At 35.9% G+C, this 20,017-nt stretch overlaps 1 protein-coding gene across 1 annotated transcript in view; it reads left to right on the top strand.

Moving 5' to 3' along the window:
• Positions 1-20,017, top strand: part of CEP290 (centrosomal protein 290) — a 72,009-nt gene that overhangs the window by 27,784 nt on the left and 24,208 nt on the right. Inside the window, exons 18-35 of the mRNA XM_081958711.1 lie at positions 165-437; positions 1,001-1,093; positions 1,368-1,452; positions 2,605-2,747; positions 6,077-6,241; positions 6,624-6,773; positions 7,215-7,330; positions 8,199-8,301; positions 8,693-8,923; positions 10,987-11,160; positions 11,427-11,538; positions 12,047-12,249; positions 13,303-13,454; positions 13,935-14,046; positions 14,140-14,595; positions 18,973-19,137; positions 19,318-19,425; positions 19,518-19,652. Of these exons, the coding sequence (XP_081814837.1) occupies positions 165-437; positions 1,001-1,093; positions 1,368-1,452; positions 2,605-2,747; positions 6,077-6,241; positions 6,624-6,773; positions 7,215-7,330; positions 8,199-8,301; positions 8,693-8,923; positions 10,987-11,160; positions 11,427-11,538; positions 12,047-12,249; positions 13,303-13,454; positions 13,935-14,046; positions 14,140-14,595; positions 18,973-19,137; positions 19,318-19,425; positions 19,518-19,652 (2,976 nt within the window). The remainder of the gene's footprint in view (positions 1-164; positions 438-1,000; positions 1,094-1,367; positions 1,453-2,604; positions 2,748-6,076; positions 6,242-6,623; positions 6,774-7,214; positions 7,331-8,198; positions 8,302-8,692; positions 8,924-10,986; positions 11,161-11,426; positions 11,539-12,046; positions 12,250-13,302; positions 13,455-13,934; positions 14,047-14,139; positions 14,596-18,972; positions 19,138-19,317; positions 19,426-19,517; positions 19,653-20,017) is intronic.

The following is a 20,017-nucleotide window of genomic DNA, read 5'->3' on the forward strand; positions in this document are numbered from 1 at the left end:
CGAACAGCGCAGATTGTCCAGTTTCATTTTCTGTGTTGGAAAGAACTGAAAGGGCTGATAAAAAGCATATACGAAGAGAGGAAAGGGAGATGAAGAAAACAGGAGCTTCTTGTCACGCCCAAATGCCGTTGTGCCCTGTACAGAAACAACCTTTGGATTTTCAGGAAGGGCTGCCATCTTCTCTGCTCAGGAAGCCTATATCATCCTATATAGTGCAGGAAATCCTGTTAAAAAATGAGGAAGATAATTCTGAAATAAAATTGATGGATTTGAGAACAGACTTGCAAGACACCAGCAAAGACCTGTATTTTTCAGAATCATGGCCAGTAGAGCTCTTGGAAGGAGAATACGGTCAGTCATTGAAGGCATATCAGGTAGATCGAGTTGAAAATCTCATAAGACAGCTGAGGAGTGAAATAATGTTCCTTAGGTCAGAGGTGAGACACCTTCCACATATATTTTTAGATTACTATCTACAGTTACTATTCATCATAATAATGGCTAGATCATAATATTTATTTGAATGAATTGTCATTGCCTGACTGGTTTTAACTGGACAAATGGGCATTTCCCTATTTTCACAGCAGAATTTTAATGCTGCTGTGTAAGAATCTGCTGAGGCTAAGAAAGAAAGGGGAATATACAACAATCCATCTATAGATGGGAGAATCTGTGTTAGACTTATACAGCAAACATTATCTTAGATTATCGTGTAAATGTTTTGAGAAAAAGAGACTCAAATAGGTCCTGCCTTCATAACCTCATTAATAAAGAAGGGCTAAGGAGTTTCTATCTGGATTTTTAATAGTTTGTAGCCAAATCTCTAATCTTTGTTCCTTGCATGTGCCCTACAATTAAGGAGCTTGACAAATGTTGATCATCTAGAAATTCTTTAGTAATCACTTGATAGGTAACACATGTTAACAAGATATAGGTAATATTAAAGCTTATTGATGCTAAGACATAGATAATTATGCACTAATTATTACTTATTCTTCAGAATGAGCAGATATTAAGAGACTTGTTCGCCAAGAACACACTGAATAAAAATGCAGAGCTAGAGCTTGAAAGATGCAGGAGCCAGAAATTTGAGGTAGTTCAAGGTTCCAAATATAATATAAAAAACTTGGTGTTTGTAGCATGGTAAGAATTACATTATTTCATATTTTGTGACTGTAATCACTTCCTGGCCTGTAGTGTTTGACTACCCTTATATTCAAATATACTGTATCATATACATGGTTGAAAATGTATGACATGTGGGTTTTAATTATGATTCTTCGATCTCTTAGTTAATGATTTATTAACTAATTCCATTTTTAAAACTGAAATTCTGTTTTTTATGCTCATGTCATTTTTGTTAACAGAATGACTACCTTGCCAAAGAATTAAATGAACGAGAAAAAGATTTGGAACAAAACAGGACTGTAATAATGAAATTGAAATCCAATTGTAAGCTGAATTTTTTTTTTTAAATTGCTTTAGTCTAAAGTAGAAAAAGAAAATGGTATTAACATAATAAATGAAAAAATACATACAGAAAAATGCTCAATTTTCTGAATAATATTGATATTCATTATATCAATAAAGTCACTTCACAAGCAAAAAGTGAATATTAGCAGTCCAGAAGTGTTAATTTATAAGCCATTTTCCTTTTTTCAATAATAGTATGCTGGGTTATCCCAAAATGTAAGTTTATTGAATGAATAAGGGTCAGAATTCTATTTCCTTCTCAATGTTTTCAAAATATGTCTTGCAACTTTTAATGTTGAAAGTATAATGGAATTATGACTAAAAGGGGAGTCAAGCTTCTGCCTTGATATTAGATGAATATAGCTTTCTAATTCTATCTAAATCTAAATATTTCTAATTGTAGGTCAGGTTCAATCACTTAAAGTCAATAGATAATTAAACATCAAAATAATTATTGATTGATAAAACTGAAAGCTAGGAAAATTGAAGATGTAAATTGATAATAAATACCTTATAGGTTTATTGTTTATAATTCCCATAAGAAATGTAACTATATGTAAACTCTGCAATAGTTAGTGGATCAACCAAAATGAAAGTTGGTCTCTGTTTTAAATCTTGCAAACCTTTGCATGAACTAGACTAGAGGATGGCAAGCTCTGCCATGAGGGACTTGTTGCCATGAGGAATATCCACAATACATAACAATAAGTAGTAAACAACCCTAAAATTAAATCACAGATAGAATCAGAAAACAACCAATCAAAATAGAATTAAATTCTGTCATCTATAAGCCAACTGTGTTTTTAGCAGTTTTCTAAAGCCTTATTATAACTAAGATTTCAGGAGGTAGGGAGTTCCATTGCAATTGCATCACCACAGGGAAACATTTGTGAGCCTCCAGACTCTTAACTTGTTGCAACAAAATTGCCCTCACAATTGCCAACTATCTGTTGTTTTCTGGATTAAGTAAAGCTTCCCTATGAATTTCAAATCTCAATATCAAATAGTACAACTAAGTGGCGATAAAGAGTCAAGCTGATGTTTCAAGCCTGTCTATTGAAAATACACATGAATGTGAACTTATTCTATTCCATGGTGTCCAGATGTGAATAATATGCATTGTAATTGTAGTGAAAGAGTTGGTACAAGAAAACAAGCACCTTCAACAAGGCATGAAAGAAATTTTACAAGCGATAAAGGATTTGCAAAAGGATCCAGGTGTGAAAGATGGAGAAAGTGCTCTTATGATTCCTAGTCTGGAGCGGTTAGTAAATGTGAGTCTCTTTTTAAAAAATTATTATTTAGCTTAGTCAAATCTCTCATTATTCAATGAATTTCATGTTGATGAGTTTTTTAAAAATAGCTCACAAAATAGGAAAATATATCAGTTATGCCTCTAACTAAATATAGCTGAAAGGTTTACAGAATTTGAAACGAACTATAGCAACAATAATCCCTGTGTTTACAACCTCCTGACAGAATTCCTAAAAATGGAACTCTCGTCTAATGTCACCTAGAAGGCATGTACCATCTTTTTCTGTCTACAATGAATGGTTTGTGATTAGAATCTATCTGGAGGAGCCAAGCATTTTTACCCTTATCAGAAGAGACTTAAATAAAAGAGATAATAGGCAATTGCTGAGACTGTTGCAGTCCATTCTGCAACATTATATATTGATCATACTTTGCATTGTAAATTACCTATTCTAATGGTTTTGGAAGTGAGTTGTGCATCAGCAGTCTTTCATGAATGTTTCCATAACCCTAATCGGCACTATTAATATCATTGTGCTCTTCCTTTTTTAAAAAAACAAGTTTTATTGGTTTTTACAATTTTTTTCAGGGAAAAAGGGTTAAAAAGGGTATAAAATTTTTTGACAGCTACATCATGCGGGGGAGAGCAGTAGTCCCCCCAAGTCTCGCAACATTTACAGACAAGAATAGAAAAACATCAACATTTGAATAGATATTAGCAGTTTTAACTTTAACACTAAGTGATCAAAATATTTCAATCTTTTTTTTGTATCACTTCCGTAAAGGTACATTATAACAACAATTGCAATAATGTTTCAAATCACTTTTGTGACCTGAGTCTTCTAGTTGTTGCATCCTCCCCCCCCCCCCCCGTCTACTGGCAGAGCCTCAGCCCCTCCCTCCTTCATCTCTTGTGTACCATCCCCCATTTCATCTAGGAGAGCATTATGTTTTTTAGTGAAAGCCTCCGCCTCCACAACTGTGTTAATTCTAATTCTTCTGCCCTCCCACAAAATCAACATGCCTTCTGGTAATAACCACCTGAACCAGACCCCTTTATTATATAATTTTTTTTGCTAAAGAGGAATATTTCTTCCTCTTATCTCTTACTTTCTTTGGAATCTGTTTAAGAATGGTTATTTCTTTATCTTTTTAGTGGTCCTCCCCTTTGAGCTCCTAGAACCTCATCTCTTATAGTCTTTCTAAGAAATTGAACATGAACTTCCCTTGGAACATTGTGTGTTCTTGCATATGCTGAATTATTCCTATAAATCAGGTCAATATCCCACCAGAGTTGTTGTTTGTCTCTATTGATGTATTCTGCTAATATTGTGGTCATAATCTCCTTAAGATCTTCGTTCTCAATTTCTGGCAAATTTTGAAACCTAAGGAAAAAAGACATCCTTTCAAATTCCATTTTTATCATGTGGTTTTCAAATTCTACGCTCCCCCTTTGGATTGTCCTAACCTCCTCCCTCATCCCAACCGCACTCTCCTCCAGTACACCTATTCTCTGTTCATTCCGTGTGGCTTGTTGTTTCGTTTCTCTGAGCTGATCATTTAGGTCTGTCAATTGTTTTTTCAGTTCGTCCTGTCCCTTTAAGAGAGATTGAAGCATCTGGTGAATAGATAAGTCCTTTGAACTCTGTTCGGGGGCTTTAAGTTGTAAAAAAGGCCCCAATTGTGACTGATGAGTAATCAGACTAGACGTAGAAGATGTCGGGGCCGAAGAGGCCTTGCCAGGCGGTAATTTTTTGGGACCCATTATGAAGCTCAGGGATGGTTATAAGTTTGTACAAAGAAATGGCGTCTGTGGAAGAGCACAGCCGGTAGAGATCACGAGGCAGGCAAGTCCAAAGGAGAATAAATCTTCTAGTGCAACACCTGATCAATTAGATAAATCAAAATATTCCAAATCCAAAGGAAAAACATATTTAGGGAGGCTCCTGGAGATCTCTGGGGTGAAGACTAGTTTAGAGCCATAAAATCTTGCAAGGAAGAAATCTCATTCATAAAGATGAAGAAGAAGGAGGAAGTTGGCCATCTTTGCTCAGCCTTTACAGGTGGTCAGGAAACAACAAGTCCAAAGTTCCCATACATAGTTTAGAGAAGAGTCAGTTCAACTATCCTTTCTCTCGCAATTGTGGTCAAAAATCATTTTTCCATTATTTAGGGGAAGTGAAAGTAAGTTTTTAACTCTCTCTCTCTCCTATGAGAGGGAGAGATTATGCAAGTGCCGCTTTTCCGAGGGGGGTGGAAATCCCCCCCCCTCCAATCTTAACTCTTCCAAGGGTTGAAACAAAGTTCTAAGAAAACTGCAGTTCATCAATTGAGTAAACCAGTAAAAGACTTGGGGAGACTCCCCACCTCACCGCACTTCAGCTGTATCTTTCAAATTGATCATTTCCTTCCAGGCTCCGTTCGGCGAAGGCGCGCGGTGGCATTCCGCGCACCCCCCACGCTTTCCGGCTCCTGGGACAAAGCTGGATACCCCCCCGCGGCCGCTACCGTTCCAGGGGGTCCCAGCAAGCTTACCCTACGGCAGGGCGCCCCTCCAAGGCACCCTGTGCTCCCCCTAGACTTCAGGGGAGCACAGCGAACAGCGGATGCGTGCGTCCGTCGCCTTCGGATACCGGAAGTCATCTCATAGTGCTCTTTCTCTGTATTCATAGAACTATACAAAATGTTTCATATGCTCTAAAGGCAGAGGTAGCTGGAAGGAATCTTACGAAACTGTAGCTGTTTTGTTAGTGAAGATAAGTACAAAATAATGGCTTGGGGTGAGATAGTGACAAAGACGAATCAAAAAGGCTTACATAAGGGACCAAAATCAATTACCTGCCAGATCCCCATATCTTATCTTGGAGAAAGAAGAAAAATCTCTAGTGAATGTTTTTTCCTTTTAATTTTCTTGGTAATCTTTTGGAAATGGTAATGCCTGGTATTGCAGCTTGCACACAAATTGATTCCTTTTGTTTTCCTCATTCTTTAGAATTTTTTTCCAAGAGAGTTATAGAATAAAGTTGGTGTCTGATTTTATTTGTGATGTGTTTTTTATTCATTGCAATTCAGTGATATGTTTAATTTCATCATATAAATCATTCTTTATGATTTTAAATTAAGCTGTATTAAGCTGTAGAACATCAAATGAACTTATTTTCATCTATAAATCCAGTAGGATCACTTGTTATAGTTACAGATAATAGGAAGCACGGTTCCAAACTTTTGGAGGGCACTATCTCGTGGAGTACTTGAACTACTAATCGAGTTCTGTTATTTGGGAGGAACTGAAAATTTTCCATAATTTAATTGAAAATACTTACTTTTGTGATGAATTAATTGTTGACAGGCAATTGAATTAAAGAATGCAGAAGGAGCTTTTGATGCCAGCTTGCATTTTAAGGCCCAAGTGGACCAACTGACAGGACGAAATGAAGAATTGCGCAAAGAATTGAGAGAATCTCGGAAAGAAGCAGTAAACTTTTCTAACCAGCTAGCTAAAGCAAGTACAAAAGTATGTAGATTACCTTGGCTTTCAAAATTATCTCTGCTATTACTGGAAAAAAGTGAAGAGGAGTCCCATTCAGAGCTATTTGTGTTGCAAATTGCTTTTAATGGAATTGCTTGTTTGTCTCTGGACTGCATTAGTGAATTATATCTGTTGTGAGTGACAGAGTGATGTTCCAAGTGCTCTTCTGCTCTACTTGTTTTGAAGCTGTTAAAATATATGAAGCTTTACATACAGTATAGTGTGATTTGGTACTATGGACATCCAGGGAAGATTTTCTAATTTATAACCGTGGAATTTTCCAGTCATTTTTAGTGAGATGGGCTAGATAAAACTTCAGAGATTTTTTTCCTTCCTGCATTGTTATTTTCTAATGTTTATTTTTCAGATTGCAAATCTAGAAAATGAAATTGAGATGCTGAAAAAATCAGAAAGTGGCAACATAATATTTAAATCACCAAGTCTTCCAGAAGGGATGTCTCCTTCTAGTGTGAACATCATTAATTCCCAGAATGAATATTTAATACATCTTTTGCAGGTAAATAAGATTAAACTAAATAGTATATGTATTTCTATATGTCCAATCTGTCAGATTTTTTTCCATATACAGAAACTGAACAAACGTTCAGGGAGAACATGCACATATAGTTTCTTCATTCATGAGTTAAACTTAATCAGTAGCTTTTCAATTAATATTTTTTTCCCTAAAAACTAGTTTTTAAGAAGTATGAATGCTTATTATATAAGTACGCTTATTATATAAATATGAATGCTTATTATATAATATACACACACATAATAGCATGCCTACATAAAATGAGCGTAGGATTTTTTGTTAACATATGCTTATAGAATTAAATCCATTGCTGTTAAGTATTAATTCATTAACTTCATTAACTTCAAGACGACAGTGTTCCAAGCAGTAACATTGGAATTGAAGTAGAGAGGTATCATATTTTTAATTTACGTGTATTATTAGGAATTTGAAAACAAAGAACTGCTCTTTAAAAAATTAGAAGAGGCAATAGAAGAATATAAGAGAAAATTTGCAGTTATCCGCCATCAACAAGGCTTGTTGTATAAAGAATATCAAAGGTATAGTGATTTTTCCTTCTGATTCTTTTGATTAGAAAGTCAAAATATCTTTGTTAATCGAAGAAATGAGAATTTTGTCATAGTTTTTTTCAGCTGCCCTATGACCATAATAAATTCAACTCAGCTTGTTAGTAATTTTTACTCCTTTATGGGTTCATATTACCAAATTACATATTTTAAAACTGATAGTCGTGTCAAAAATCAACATTTTCAAATCATGATATTATTAGCTTTTTCTGCCTAAGACTTGAAGTAATTATTCTGGTTGAATATGAGAGAAGAGGCAAATGAGCAGGATAATCGATATCTTTCTATATTCAGCATCAGATAAAATACCAAATTCGGTCTAGATTAAGTAGTTTCTAATAAGAATTCCTGTCTCTTCTTTTCAGATCCAAGATCTAACCCTGAACATTAAAAAAAATTAATTAAACAATGTATTAACATTCCTTAATGAAATAAAACACTGTTTTTCATTTGATTTATGATATTTAGATTTTTTTTTTTGCTAAATTTACACAATCTGTTGAGTTATGGATCTCTAAAATTAGACCATCTGCATTGTATAGTGCTCTGGTATTTTAATATTGATTATTTAGAAAATAACATAGTTTAAACTTCTTTGGACTAAACATGAGAGGCAAAACAAAACAATTTGTAATACCAAAACATTCAATTAATACTGTAATGTTCTTTCTTACAAGTTCTGTTTTGTTAATCAGTTCTTTTTGAGAAATTGTTTATAACTTTTTAATCTAAACTTTCAAACCTAGGCACCCACCTAACGTTAAAAATATATTTTACAGGCTGATAAAAAGGAACGGCTTTAAGTATGCATGCATTTATTGAAAACTTCTCTCTTTTTTAGTGAAAGGGAACACTGGAAAGTTGCTAATGAGAAAATGCTACAGGAAAAGAAAAGATTGGAGTATCAAAAGGAGGAAGATGATACAAAAATAAAGGAATATACTGTAAGGAGATTATTTTCATTTGGATGTAGTAAATTTTAATTTACATGAAAACAGAAAATGTTCATTAACCATAATCCTAAGAATATCATTTAATATTTTCCCCTACAGTATTAGCAAGGGGTCTTGGATTTGCTAAGGTTTTCACTTTGCCCCATATTTATCACTAGATACAAAGAGGAATAGGGAGGAAAAGCTGTTTTCCTAGCTGTTAATATACTTAGTCTCTGAACATGGTTTTTCTTTTTTTGGAAAACACTTGGGTCTGAGGAAAGGTGGGAGTAGATTGATGGTATGAATGAAGCTTCATAATCCAGAATCTGTTAATTATGCATAAGTAAAATGCTTACCAAATGTTGACTACACTGTCTATAATACTGAAAACTTTCCACAGGATTTATTGGATGCGCTTGAAAAGGATCCTGATGATACTAAACAACTATTTGCAGATTATAGTAGAAAAATAACTGTTCTGAGAGTCAAAGAAAGATCAATAACAAGACAATACACAACATTACTTGAAATGGAAAGGCATCTTCGCAAAGAAAATGAGAAAATGAAGACTGACATGATATCAATGGAAGTGACAGTTCGAGAAAAGATTGGATCTTTGCAAAGGTTCAAAGTATGTGTTACTTTATCCAAGTTTGTTCATCATGCTGTATTGTTCAGTTATATATAAATTGATTGATTATGTGTTATCAAGTTCATGAATCCTCTATGTTGCTGTAATCTCTCTTACCAGATTCCTGAACTGGTCCCTGAAGTTTTCCATGTAGTTCTGATAGTTATCAATAATAGGGTCATTGTGTTCAATGAAGGGGAGGGCCCTTTGAGATGCTGAGGCTATGAGGAAAGTCTGTACAAAGGAAACTTGCAACCAGTCAGTTGGAAATTCCACTGCCCGAGTGTCCATAACTCATATTGTGCTATGAAAGCTCTCATCTTTTCTGACTTCCAAACCTTTCTAGCAAGCTGCTGTGAGTTCTCTGTAAAATAGGCAGCGCTGCTGGAGCAGGTGTTGGTGCTGGAGCTATTGGCATAGGGGGAGACTGAGGCAAATTCTGCACTAGCTGGACCAATTTGGAGCATCATAGCTGACATTGTGCATCTTGGCTGATATATTGCATATCTTGGTTTCCAAACCATCCTGGCGGTGTAGAAAAGCATTCAAAGTCGCTGGCTCAGCTGCTGCTCCAGCCTGCAATTCAGATGCCATTCTGGTGTTTTCATTACAGTCTGTTGAAAAGTTTGGAGAGAGAATTGACTAGATTAATATCAGATGCAAAAGACAAGGGCCACACATTAAGTTCCAATTAAATTGATTTATTGCTCATGCCTATGAATAGGAATGCAGTCAACTAATGGTTAGCACTGTTTTGGTGCTAGATTACAGTTTTTTTAATTTATTTATAAATTATTATGACATGATAGCAGTGTTTCAATATCTGAAGGGTTGTCACAAAGAAGAGAGAGTCAAGCTATTCTCCAAAGGACATGAGGGTAGAACAAGAAGCAATGGGTGGAAACTAATCAAGGAGAGAAGCAATTTAGAACTGGGGAGAAATTTCCTGACAGTTAGAACAATTAATCAGTGGAACAACCTGCCTCCAGAAGTTGTAAATGCTCCAACACTGGAATTTCTATATTGGATAACCATTTGTCTGAAGTGGTGTAGGGTGTAAAGTTTCCTGCCTAAGCAGGGGATTGGACTAGAAGATCTCCAAGGTCTCTTCCAATTATGTTGTTCTTTTCTGTTCTGTTCTGCCCTGCCCTGCCCTGCCCTATTTATATCCCATCTTTATTATTTTTACAAATAGTTCAGGGTGGTAAATATATCCAGCACGCCTTGCTCCTTCTATGTTCCCCACAATAATAACCCTGTGAGGTGAGTTGGACTGAGAGAGTATCTGGCCCAAAGTCACCCAGCTGGTTTTCATGAAGGTTTGGACTTAGTCTGCTTGTGGCAACATTTATTTATTTATTTATTGAATTTATAGACCGCCCCCTCTCCCCGAAGGGACTCGGGGCGGTGCACAGACAGAAGCTAAAAAACCGTATACACAATAAGAATATATTAGAAACCCCTTAAAAACAAATTAAATATGGAGTCTGTACAATAGTAGTAAAAATTAAAAACAGTTTAAAAAGTTTACCCCCAAAAGTTTAAAATACCGGCCAGGAGGATTGGAGATTAAAACTACGGTTGGGCCAGGCCAGCTAATTGGAACAGGTGGGTCTTGAGTTTCTTGCGGAAGGAGCGGAGATCGGTAGTAGTTCTGATGTCGGGGGGGAGGTCATTCCAGAGGGTCGGGCCCATCACAGAGAAGGCCCTACTCCTGGGCGCCGCCCGCTGGCATTGCTTAGTGGACGGCACCTGGAGGAGTCCCTCTCTGTGAGAGCGAATTGGTCGCAGGGATGTGTGGGGTAGGATGCGATCCTGCAGATAGCTAGGTCCTGTGCCATGGAGCACTTTAAAGGTAATAGTCAACACCTTGAAACTCTAGAAACATAGAAACTGTAGGCTGATTCTTCTTTTAACTCTACTCCCAAGCTGTACCACTCCTACAGATATATTTCTAGTAACTCTTGGAATAATAATTTCCTTGGGACTATTGACAACATTTTCCTGAAATCAGTATTTAAGCTTTTATATTCTAAAAAACCATTTCTTCTTTTTCAATTTAGGAAATGGCAACTTTCAAGATAGCAGCATTGCAAAAAGCATTGGATGATAGTGTACCTGTAAATGACCTTGAAATGGCTAATAAACAATATAATGACTTAACTGCTAAATACAGGGATATGCTTCAAAAAGATAACTTGCTTATTCAAAGAACAAACAATGTGGAGCACCTAGAGGTGATATTATTTATATTATATTACTTTGAACAAACTCTATTGTTCCCTTTATCCCTTCATTTACTTTTTGAGCTATTAGAAAATTCAATTGGATGCTTCATTATCATCAAAAATTAGAAAGGGAACTTTATAGAGTAGCCCCATGAAATTGCTGTTAAAGTCAAAGTATATTTCATTCAGACCAACATAGAAAAATCAGTACTGTTATTCCATTCAAATTATATTTACAATAGAAAAATAATTTACCTTTACATGTTTCTTCATAGCATGAGAACACGTCTCTGAAAAATCAGATAGAATCTTTAAATAAGGAATTAGAAATTACAAAAGAGAAACTTCATACAGTTGAACAAGCCTGGGAACAAACAGCGAAACTTGGTAAGCACATAGTTACGATAAAAAAAAAGTCGACAAGTTTGTATATTTTTTCTTTTTACTTGGGAAGTGATGGAATACCAATTTCACATTCTAAGTTTGGGAAGAGTAAGATTCTTAATTACCCTCATGTATTGAGTTGAACAAAGAACATAATATTTAGATATATCTCTGTTTCTTTTCTCTTGTATTAGAACGTTAACATATGTTATATCCTTTCTCCTAGTTGGGAAAGTTGTGTTTTTTTCTGCCTTGAGTGAAAAAGTGAGGTATTTCAAACTCACAAATGGGATTAGATCATCAACAAATTATTAATCTGCTATAATTAAACAATAGTTAGATTTCTGGGTCATATTCCTGCTTTCTTTTATATTAAAATAATAAACATTTTGGAAAATTTAACATATTGTTCCTCTGTAACACTAGTATTATATTTTATTTCTTTTTAAAAGGTATCTAGTGGATCTGAGTTTCATTTTATTGTAAATGATGATGATGTTGTTGTTATTAGGAGACAATGCTACAGACAAAGCTACAAAAGCCATAACCAACAGTGAGATTGTTTCTATTTCTAAGAAAATTACTATGCTTGAAATGAAGGAACTAAATGAACGACAGAGAGCAGGGCATTGTCAGAGAATGTATGAACACCTACGAAATACATTAAAACAAGCAGAAGAACGTAACACTGAACTGGAAACAAAATTTGCTGAGGTGGTTAAAGTTTATTTACATAGCTTGCATAAAGTGCTTGATACAATTATAGATTGCTGTTGTATTTGTAATTATCTGTCATTGAGTTAGCTTGTTGGTTTAAAAAAATCATGGTGATAAGAGGCTTTTAGGGGCTATTGATTAAAACAGGGAGCATGTACATGCTCAAGATCTATACTCACGTAAAAGGTGCAATAATATACATATTTGAGTAGCTTCCATTGATTCAGCCAGCTGTATTTCAAGTAAATAGGCAAAGGGTTGTACTTGTAAGTAAGTTTTGGTTTTGGAATCTAAGTGGATCTCATTGCTGCTTCAGGTTTCTGCCATTCATTCCTGCCTTTTGGATAATGGATTGGATGAAAAGAATTACAACTTTGTATCATCAGCTGTGATTGCAATGGCTTATAACTCTTGTAAAACAAACACCAACATCAAACATTATATTTAATATATTATACATTATTTTTATGATGATGCTTGCTACATTTGACATAAAAAAATCAAACTCATGCATGTATTTCTTTTGCTGCAATGTAACATCCCATACTCTAACAGTATACAACTATCAGATTAAATACATAAAATACATGTCTTTTCACCAATTGTCAGAAGCATTAGATTTAGCCTAGGTAGTATAAACTTTACTAGATCTTTATTTCAGTATTTGTAGAGAGTATTTGATGATTTCATACATAACTCATTAATTAGATAGGCAGTTGTAAAAGAGTATGCTTTGAAATCTGTGATGTAATTGTATGAAAACACTTTACCTAGACTTGGCAAGAATGTCATACACATGCAATAGATATAGAGTGGTTGTGTTTTGAAGTGAGTTTCCTGCTAGTTTAGTAAGTCACAGTTACAGATGCAACTGGAAAACAAAGCTATTTGTTTAAATCCTAAGCTCTAGCCAGATGTCTGCATTTTAAATCTTATTCTTCATGTTTAAGAATATCATAAAAATGTACATGATATAGATTATCCAGCTGTATGTGTAGACATTGTTAGATATTATCTCAGTGAAATTCGTTTCAATTTGATCTTTCTTAGCTTACAAAAATCAACCTTGAAGCACAGAAAGTAGAACAATCTTTGCGAGATGAACTGTCAAACAGTGTGAGTAAAGGAATAAGTGAGGTGGATAAACGTCGAATAATGGAGCTAGAGAAAAGTGAAACTAAACTCAAGATCGAGATATCAAAGTAAGTTTGAAAACTGTATCCCTTTGCTGAAAAAAGAGGAAGTATTGATATTTACCCAGCAGTTCATCTTTTTTCTATATATGCATGTTACAAGATTTTTTAATGGAAAATATTGTCAGGGGTTGTTGGTTTTTTTTTTGTTAAATTAACTTCTTTTTATTCCAAAATTGTTTTACAAATTTATAAAGCTGGGGATTATTATAAAGATAGTTTTCATGTGACTTTAGAAAGCATTCTCATTTTATTAAGTTTTCATTTAATATAAAAGAAAATCAGTTATTGCAAATTGAAAGAATCAAACCATTTACATAATACATTCAAGATTGAACTCTTACAACTTTCTCCATTCTCTGTGTTGCAGTGAAATGAGAGCAATTTGTTTATGAGTAGAAAGAATGGTTGATACTGGTATATTGTTATTTTAATAATCCAATTTTAGGCCTTTCTTTCTGATTTTGCCAACTCTACTTCTGCTTTAAGGTTAAAGGAACTTTCTGATATTGCTAAGACACAAGTTACTGCACTGGAGAATCGGCAACAATCCAGAGATAAAGAAGTGGAATCACTCAGAATGCAGATTTTGGACTATCAGGTGTGATTTCTGACACCCAGGTAGTTTTTAGTGTTTTTTGTAGTAGTATTCATTTAAACACATTTAATTTATTTTTATTTTATTGGATTTTAGGTACAATCAGATGAAAAAACACTTATTGCAAAATTACAACAGCATATTGTGGCTCTTCAGGTTAGTGAGGCTACAGCTATAACTAAGTTGGCGGCTGCAACATCAAAACTTCAGAAGACAGAGATCACTAACATGCGCTTAGAGCAAAAATTGGATGACAAAGAGCAAGCATTATATTATGCAAGACTTGAAGGGAAGAATAGAGTCAAACATTTACGCCAAACCATTCAGTCATTACGGAGGCAATTTAGTGGTGCTTTGCCCCTAGCTCAACAGGAGAAGTTCTCCAAGACTATGATTCAACTGCAGAATGACAAACTTAAAACTATGGAAGATATCCAGCAAGCTCAGCAAGAACGTCGAAATGCAGAGAACAGAGCAGTGGAGTTGGAGATGAAATTAAAAGGAGTAGAAGAACTAGTAGCCACTTTAAAAGATGCAAGAGGAGCACAAAAGGTTTGAGACATTCTGTCTTAAATTGAAAGATTTTATATGTAACCCTGCATGTGCCAAATCAGGTTTTGACTATTATTCCCATCACCCCAATCTATTTAAGCATCTTTCTAGCCTTAGTGGTGCACAGTGATTTATATATTTTTAAATAAAGTCATCTTGTTAGTTAGGACCAAAATTTAAAGAGATTATTAGATGTGCACTAAACTTTGTATACAGATGAAACTCGAAAAATTAGAATATCGTGCAAAAGTTAATTTATTTCAGTAATGCGACTTAAAAGGTGAAACTAATACACAAGGTAGACTCATTACATGCAAAGCAAGATAGTTCAAGCAGTGATTTATATAATACAATAGCAGAGTTGGAAGGGAACTTGGAGGTTTTCTAGTCCAACCCCCTGCCTAGGCAGGAAACCCTATACTGTTTCAGACAAATGGCTATCCAACATCTTCTTAAAGACTTTCAGTGTTGGGGCATTCACAATTTCTGGAGGCAAGCTGTTCCACTGATTAATTGTTCTAACTGTCAGGAAATTTCTCCTCAGTTCTAAGTTGCTTCTCTCCTTGATTAGTTTCCACCCGTTGCTTCTTGTTCTACCCTCAGGTCCTTGGAGAATAGTTTGACTCCCTCTTCTTTGTGGCAACCCTTGAGCTATTGGAACATTGCTATCATGTCTCCCCTAGTCCTTCTTTCTATTAAACTTAGACATACCCAGTTCCTGCAACTGTTCTACATATGTTTTAGTCTCCAGTCCCGTAATCATCTTTGTTGGTCTTCTCTGCACTCTTTCTAGAGTCTCCACATCTTTTCTACATTGTGGTGACCAAAACTGAATGCAGTATTCCAAGTGTGGTCTTACCAAGGCATTATAAAGTGGTATTAACACTTCACGTGATCTTGATTCTATCCCTCTGTTTATGCAGCCTAGAACTGTGTTGGCTTTTTGGGCAGCTGCTGCACACGACTGGCTCATATTTAAACGGTTGTCCATTAGGACTCCAAGATCCCTTTCACAGTTACTACTGTTGAGCAAGGTACCACCTATACTGTACCTGTACATTTTGTTTTTGTTGTCTAAATGTAGAACCTTACTCTTTCACCATTGAATTTCATTTTATTAGATAGTGCCCAATGTTCAAATTTGTCAAGATCCTTCTGTATCTTAAGCCTATCTTCTGGAGTGTTGGCTATTCCTGCCAGCTTGGTGTCATCTGCAAATTTGATGAGTTCCCCTTTTATACCCTCATCCAAATCATTGATGAAGATGTTGAAGAGTACTGGGCCTAACACAGAGCCTTGGGGTACTCCCCTGCATACTTCCCTCCATGAAGATGCAGTTCCATTGAGGACTACATGTTGAGTGTGGTTGGTCAGCCAGATACGAATCTATCTGGTGGTGATGCTGTCTAACCCACATTCTTCTACTTTATCTAGTAGTAAGTTATGGTGTACCTTATCAAATGCCTTACTGAAGTCCAAGTAAACTATATCGATGGCATTCCTCTGGTCCACTCATTTTGTCACATCAAAGAATGCAATAAGATTAGTCTGGCATGATCTGTTTTTGACAAACACATTTTGGCTTTTGGCTATTACTTTGTTTGCTTCTAGATGTTCGCTAATTCGTTGCTTGATTATCTTTTCCAGAATCTTTCCTGGTATTGAGGTCAGGCTAATAGGTCTGTAGTTTCCTGGATCTGTTTTTTTCCCCTTTTTTGAAGATGGGAACCACATCAGCTCTTTTCCAGTCCTCTGGTAGTTCTCCGGTGCTCCAGGATCTCTGAAAGATATAGTTAAGTGGTTCTGAGATCTCGTCTGCCAGTTCCTTCAGAACCCTGGGGTGTAATACATCCGGTCCTGGTGATTTGAACTCTTCTAGGGTAGACAGGTGCTCACTTACCATTTTCTTCCCTACTTCAACTTGTGTTCCTAATCTGATTTTTGTGGTGCTGTTTTTGATAGGTTGGACTGTTTTATCCCTTTGGGTAAAGACAGATGCAAAACATGAGTTATATAGTTCTGCTTTCTCCCTGTTGCTTGTCACCTTCTTGCCACTTTCTTCCAGCAATGGACCAATTGTTTCCTTAACTTTTTTCTTTTTTTTAACATGTTGGAAGAAGCTTTTTTTGTTATTTTTACTTTTGTGGTAAACCTTTCTTCATTGTGAGCCTTATCTTTTCTCACTTCATCTTTACATTCATGGGCTGTTTGCTGATATTCTGCCTTAGTTATGTCCCCCCCTTTCCACTTTTTATACTTATCTTTTTTGTCTTTCAATTCGTCAGAGTTCTTTATGCAGCCATGCTGGTTTCTTTTGGGAGCTGTTATTTTTCTTCTTCATTGGTATTGTGCTAGACTGGGCTTTTGTAATCTCATTTTTCAAAATTTCCCAAGCTTCTTGTGTTGTTTTCCCCTTGAGGATTCTCATCCATGGATTTTTTCCCAAGCTCTCTCTAAGTTTATTGAAATTAGCTCTCTTAAATCCAAGACTCTAGTTTCACTTTGTTCTACTACTTGTGTTTGCATAATGTTGAATTCCAATATTGCATGGTCACTTGCCCCCAGGGTTCCTATGGCTTCAACACCTCCTACCTGTCCAGTATGGCTGATCCCCTTGTTCCCTTCTCTAGCTTTTGGAGAAACAAAGTTGTCTGCTAGGTTTGTTACAAACCTGTTGGATCTTCCCCTTGGTGCAGAGTTTGTTTCCCAGTTTATGTCAGGATAGTTAAAATCCCCCATTTGTCATAATTGTGATGATTATGGTTTACAGCTCATGAAAACCCCAAATCCACCATCTCAGAAAATTAGAATATTACATGCAGTCAATAAAACAAGGATTGTACATAGAACAATATCGGACCTCTGAAAAGTATAAGCATGCATATGTACTCAGTACTTGGTTTGGGCCCCTTTTGCAGCAATTACTGCCTCAATGTGGCGTGGCATGGAAGCTATCAGCCTGTGGCACTGCTGAGGTGTTATGGAAGACCAAGATGCTTCAATAGCGGCCTTCAGCTCTTCTGCAATGTTCGGTCTCATGTCTCTCATCTTTCTCTTGGCAATGCCCCATAGATTCTCTATGGGGTTCAGGTCAGGCGGGTTTGCTGGCCAATCAAACACAGTAATCCCACAGTCATCGAACCAGGTTTTGGTGCTTTTGGCAGTGTGGGCAAGTGCCAAGTCCTGCTGGAAAATGAAGTCAGCATCCCCATAAAGTTTGTCTGCAGAAGGAAGCATGAAGTGCTCCAAAATCTCCTGGTAGACAGCTGTGTTGACCCTGGACTTAATGAAGCACAGTGGACCAACACCAGCAGATGACATGGCTCCCCAAATCAACACAGACTGTGGAAACTTCACATTGGACTTCAAGCATCTTGCAGTGTGTGCCTCTCCCTTTTTCCTCAAAATTCTGGGTCCTTGGTTTCCAAATGAAATGCAAAAGTTGCTCTCATCAGAAAAGTGGACTTTGGACCACTGAGCAACAGACCAGGTCTGTTTTTCTTTAGCCCAGGTAAGACGCTTCTGACGTTTGTTGTTCAGGAGCGGCTTGACAAGAGGAATATGACATTTGAAGCCCATGTCCAGGATCCGTCTGTGTGTGGTGGCTCTTGATGTACTGACTCCAGCCTCAGTCCCCTCCTTGTGAAAGTCCCCAACACTTTTGAATGGCCTTTTCCTGACAATCCTCTTCAGGCTGCGGTCATCCCTGCTGCTTGTGCACCTTTTTCTTCCACACTTTTCCCTTCCATATAACTTTCTATTAATGTGCTTTGATACAGCACTTTGGGAACATCCAACTTCTTTTGCAAAATTACCTTTTGAGGCTTTCCCTCTTTATGGAGGGTGTCAATGATGGTTTTTTGCACAACTGTCAGGTCAGCAGTCTTTCCCATGATTGTGATTCCTACTGAACCAGATTGAGAGACCATTTAAAGACTCAGGAACCCTTTGCAGGTGTTATGGCTTAATTAAGTGATTAGAGTGGGACACTTTGAGCCTAGAATATTGCACCTTTTCACAATATTCTAATTTTCTGAGATTGTGGATTTTGGGTTTTCATGAGCTGTAAGCCATAATCATCACAATTATGACAAATCATGGCTTGAACTATCTTGCTTTGCATGTAATGGATCTATCTCATATATTAGTTTCACCTTTTAAGTTGCATTACTGAAATAAATGAACTTTTGCACGATATTCTAATTTTTCGAGTTTCACCTGTTTGGTACATCAAGAATTGCTTGTTTCAAAGCCTTTTATTCCTTTCTAAAAAGCTATAACTGTTGTTCTATTCCTAACTATTATGCTACTTTTCTGGAATTAATTAATTGTGTTGTTTAAATTACTGTTGAGATTTGACTTGTTATAAATTACTAGGTAATTGAGTGGCATGTAAAAATTGAAGAACTTCGCCTCCAAGAACTTAAACTAAATCGTGAATTATCCAGGAAAAATGAGGAGATTAAATATTTAAAAAATATCCTCTCTGAATATGAACAGACAATCAATCATTTGGAAGAAGAAATTGTTCAGCAGGGCCAGGTACAGAAAAAATACCACCATCAATTTTTTCTTCAAAAAATGTATATACTCTTAAGAATATTACTGTTGTTAATCTTTCATAAAAACATTTTTTTGCATTTAAGTTTATTTATATCAGTGTGCTATAGTACTATCATTCCTAGATGTCATTCTTCATATAAAATTCTTATCTAATTGTAGTTCCATGAGGAGCGACAGATGGCCTGGGATAAAAGAGAAGTAGAATTAGAACGTCAGCTGGATATATATGACAGTCAGAAACAGGACATATTAAGTACAGCTCAGAAGGTAATTACATTGATTTAAGGCTATATAATAGAGCCACATTTTTTGGTGGAGAGCTGCTCTCTTTATCTTCTATTTATTTCTCTCTTTTACAGTTTAATGAAGCTGCAGGTACAGTTCCAGATCTTAGCTTGTCTCTTCCACATCAACTTGAGCAAGCTCTTAAAACAGTTAGAGAACAAAATCGAACAATTCTGGAAATGCAAGCCACCTGCAAATCTGTAGAAGAGGTAATAGAACTATTCACCTAATTGAATCCTCTGTTTTTAATGATGTTATCAGACCAGGAGAGGGAGAAAATTATCACAATTCAAGAGAGCTTAGGAACTGAGAAGGTTTTAGTTACTTTTCACAAATAATTAACAATAATTATCATTTAAATAGTATATAAGCTGGAAACCTGGGAGTGTTAGCTGAGACCAAAATTTCTTAGGTTTACCTAAGTAAAAATAGAAAATATTGCTAATGAAATGTCAACATAAAAATATCAATTTAATGTGTGTGATTAGCTTTAACTAGTAGGATGATCAAATTCTGACCATTTAAACCTTAGTCTATGGGTTTAAACTATTTTGTGATAGTTTGTCAACTTACT

Source organism: Natrix helvetica (assembly GCF_964273705.1).
Source record: "Natrix helvetica genome assembly, chromosome: 6".
NCBI classification, from domain to species: Eukaryota; Metazoa; Chordata; class Lepidosauria; order Squamata; family Natricidae; genus Natrix; species Natrix helvetica.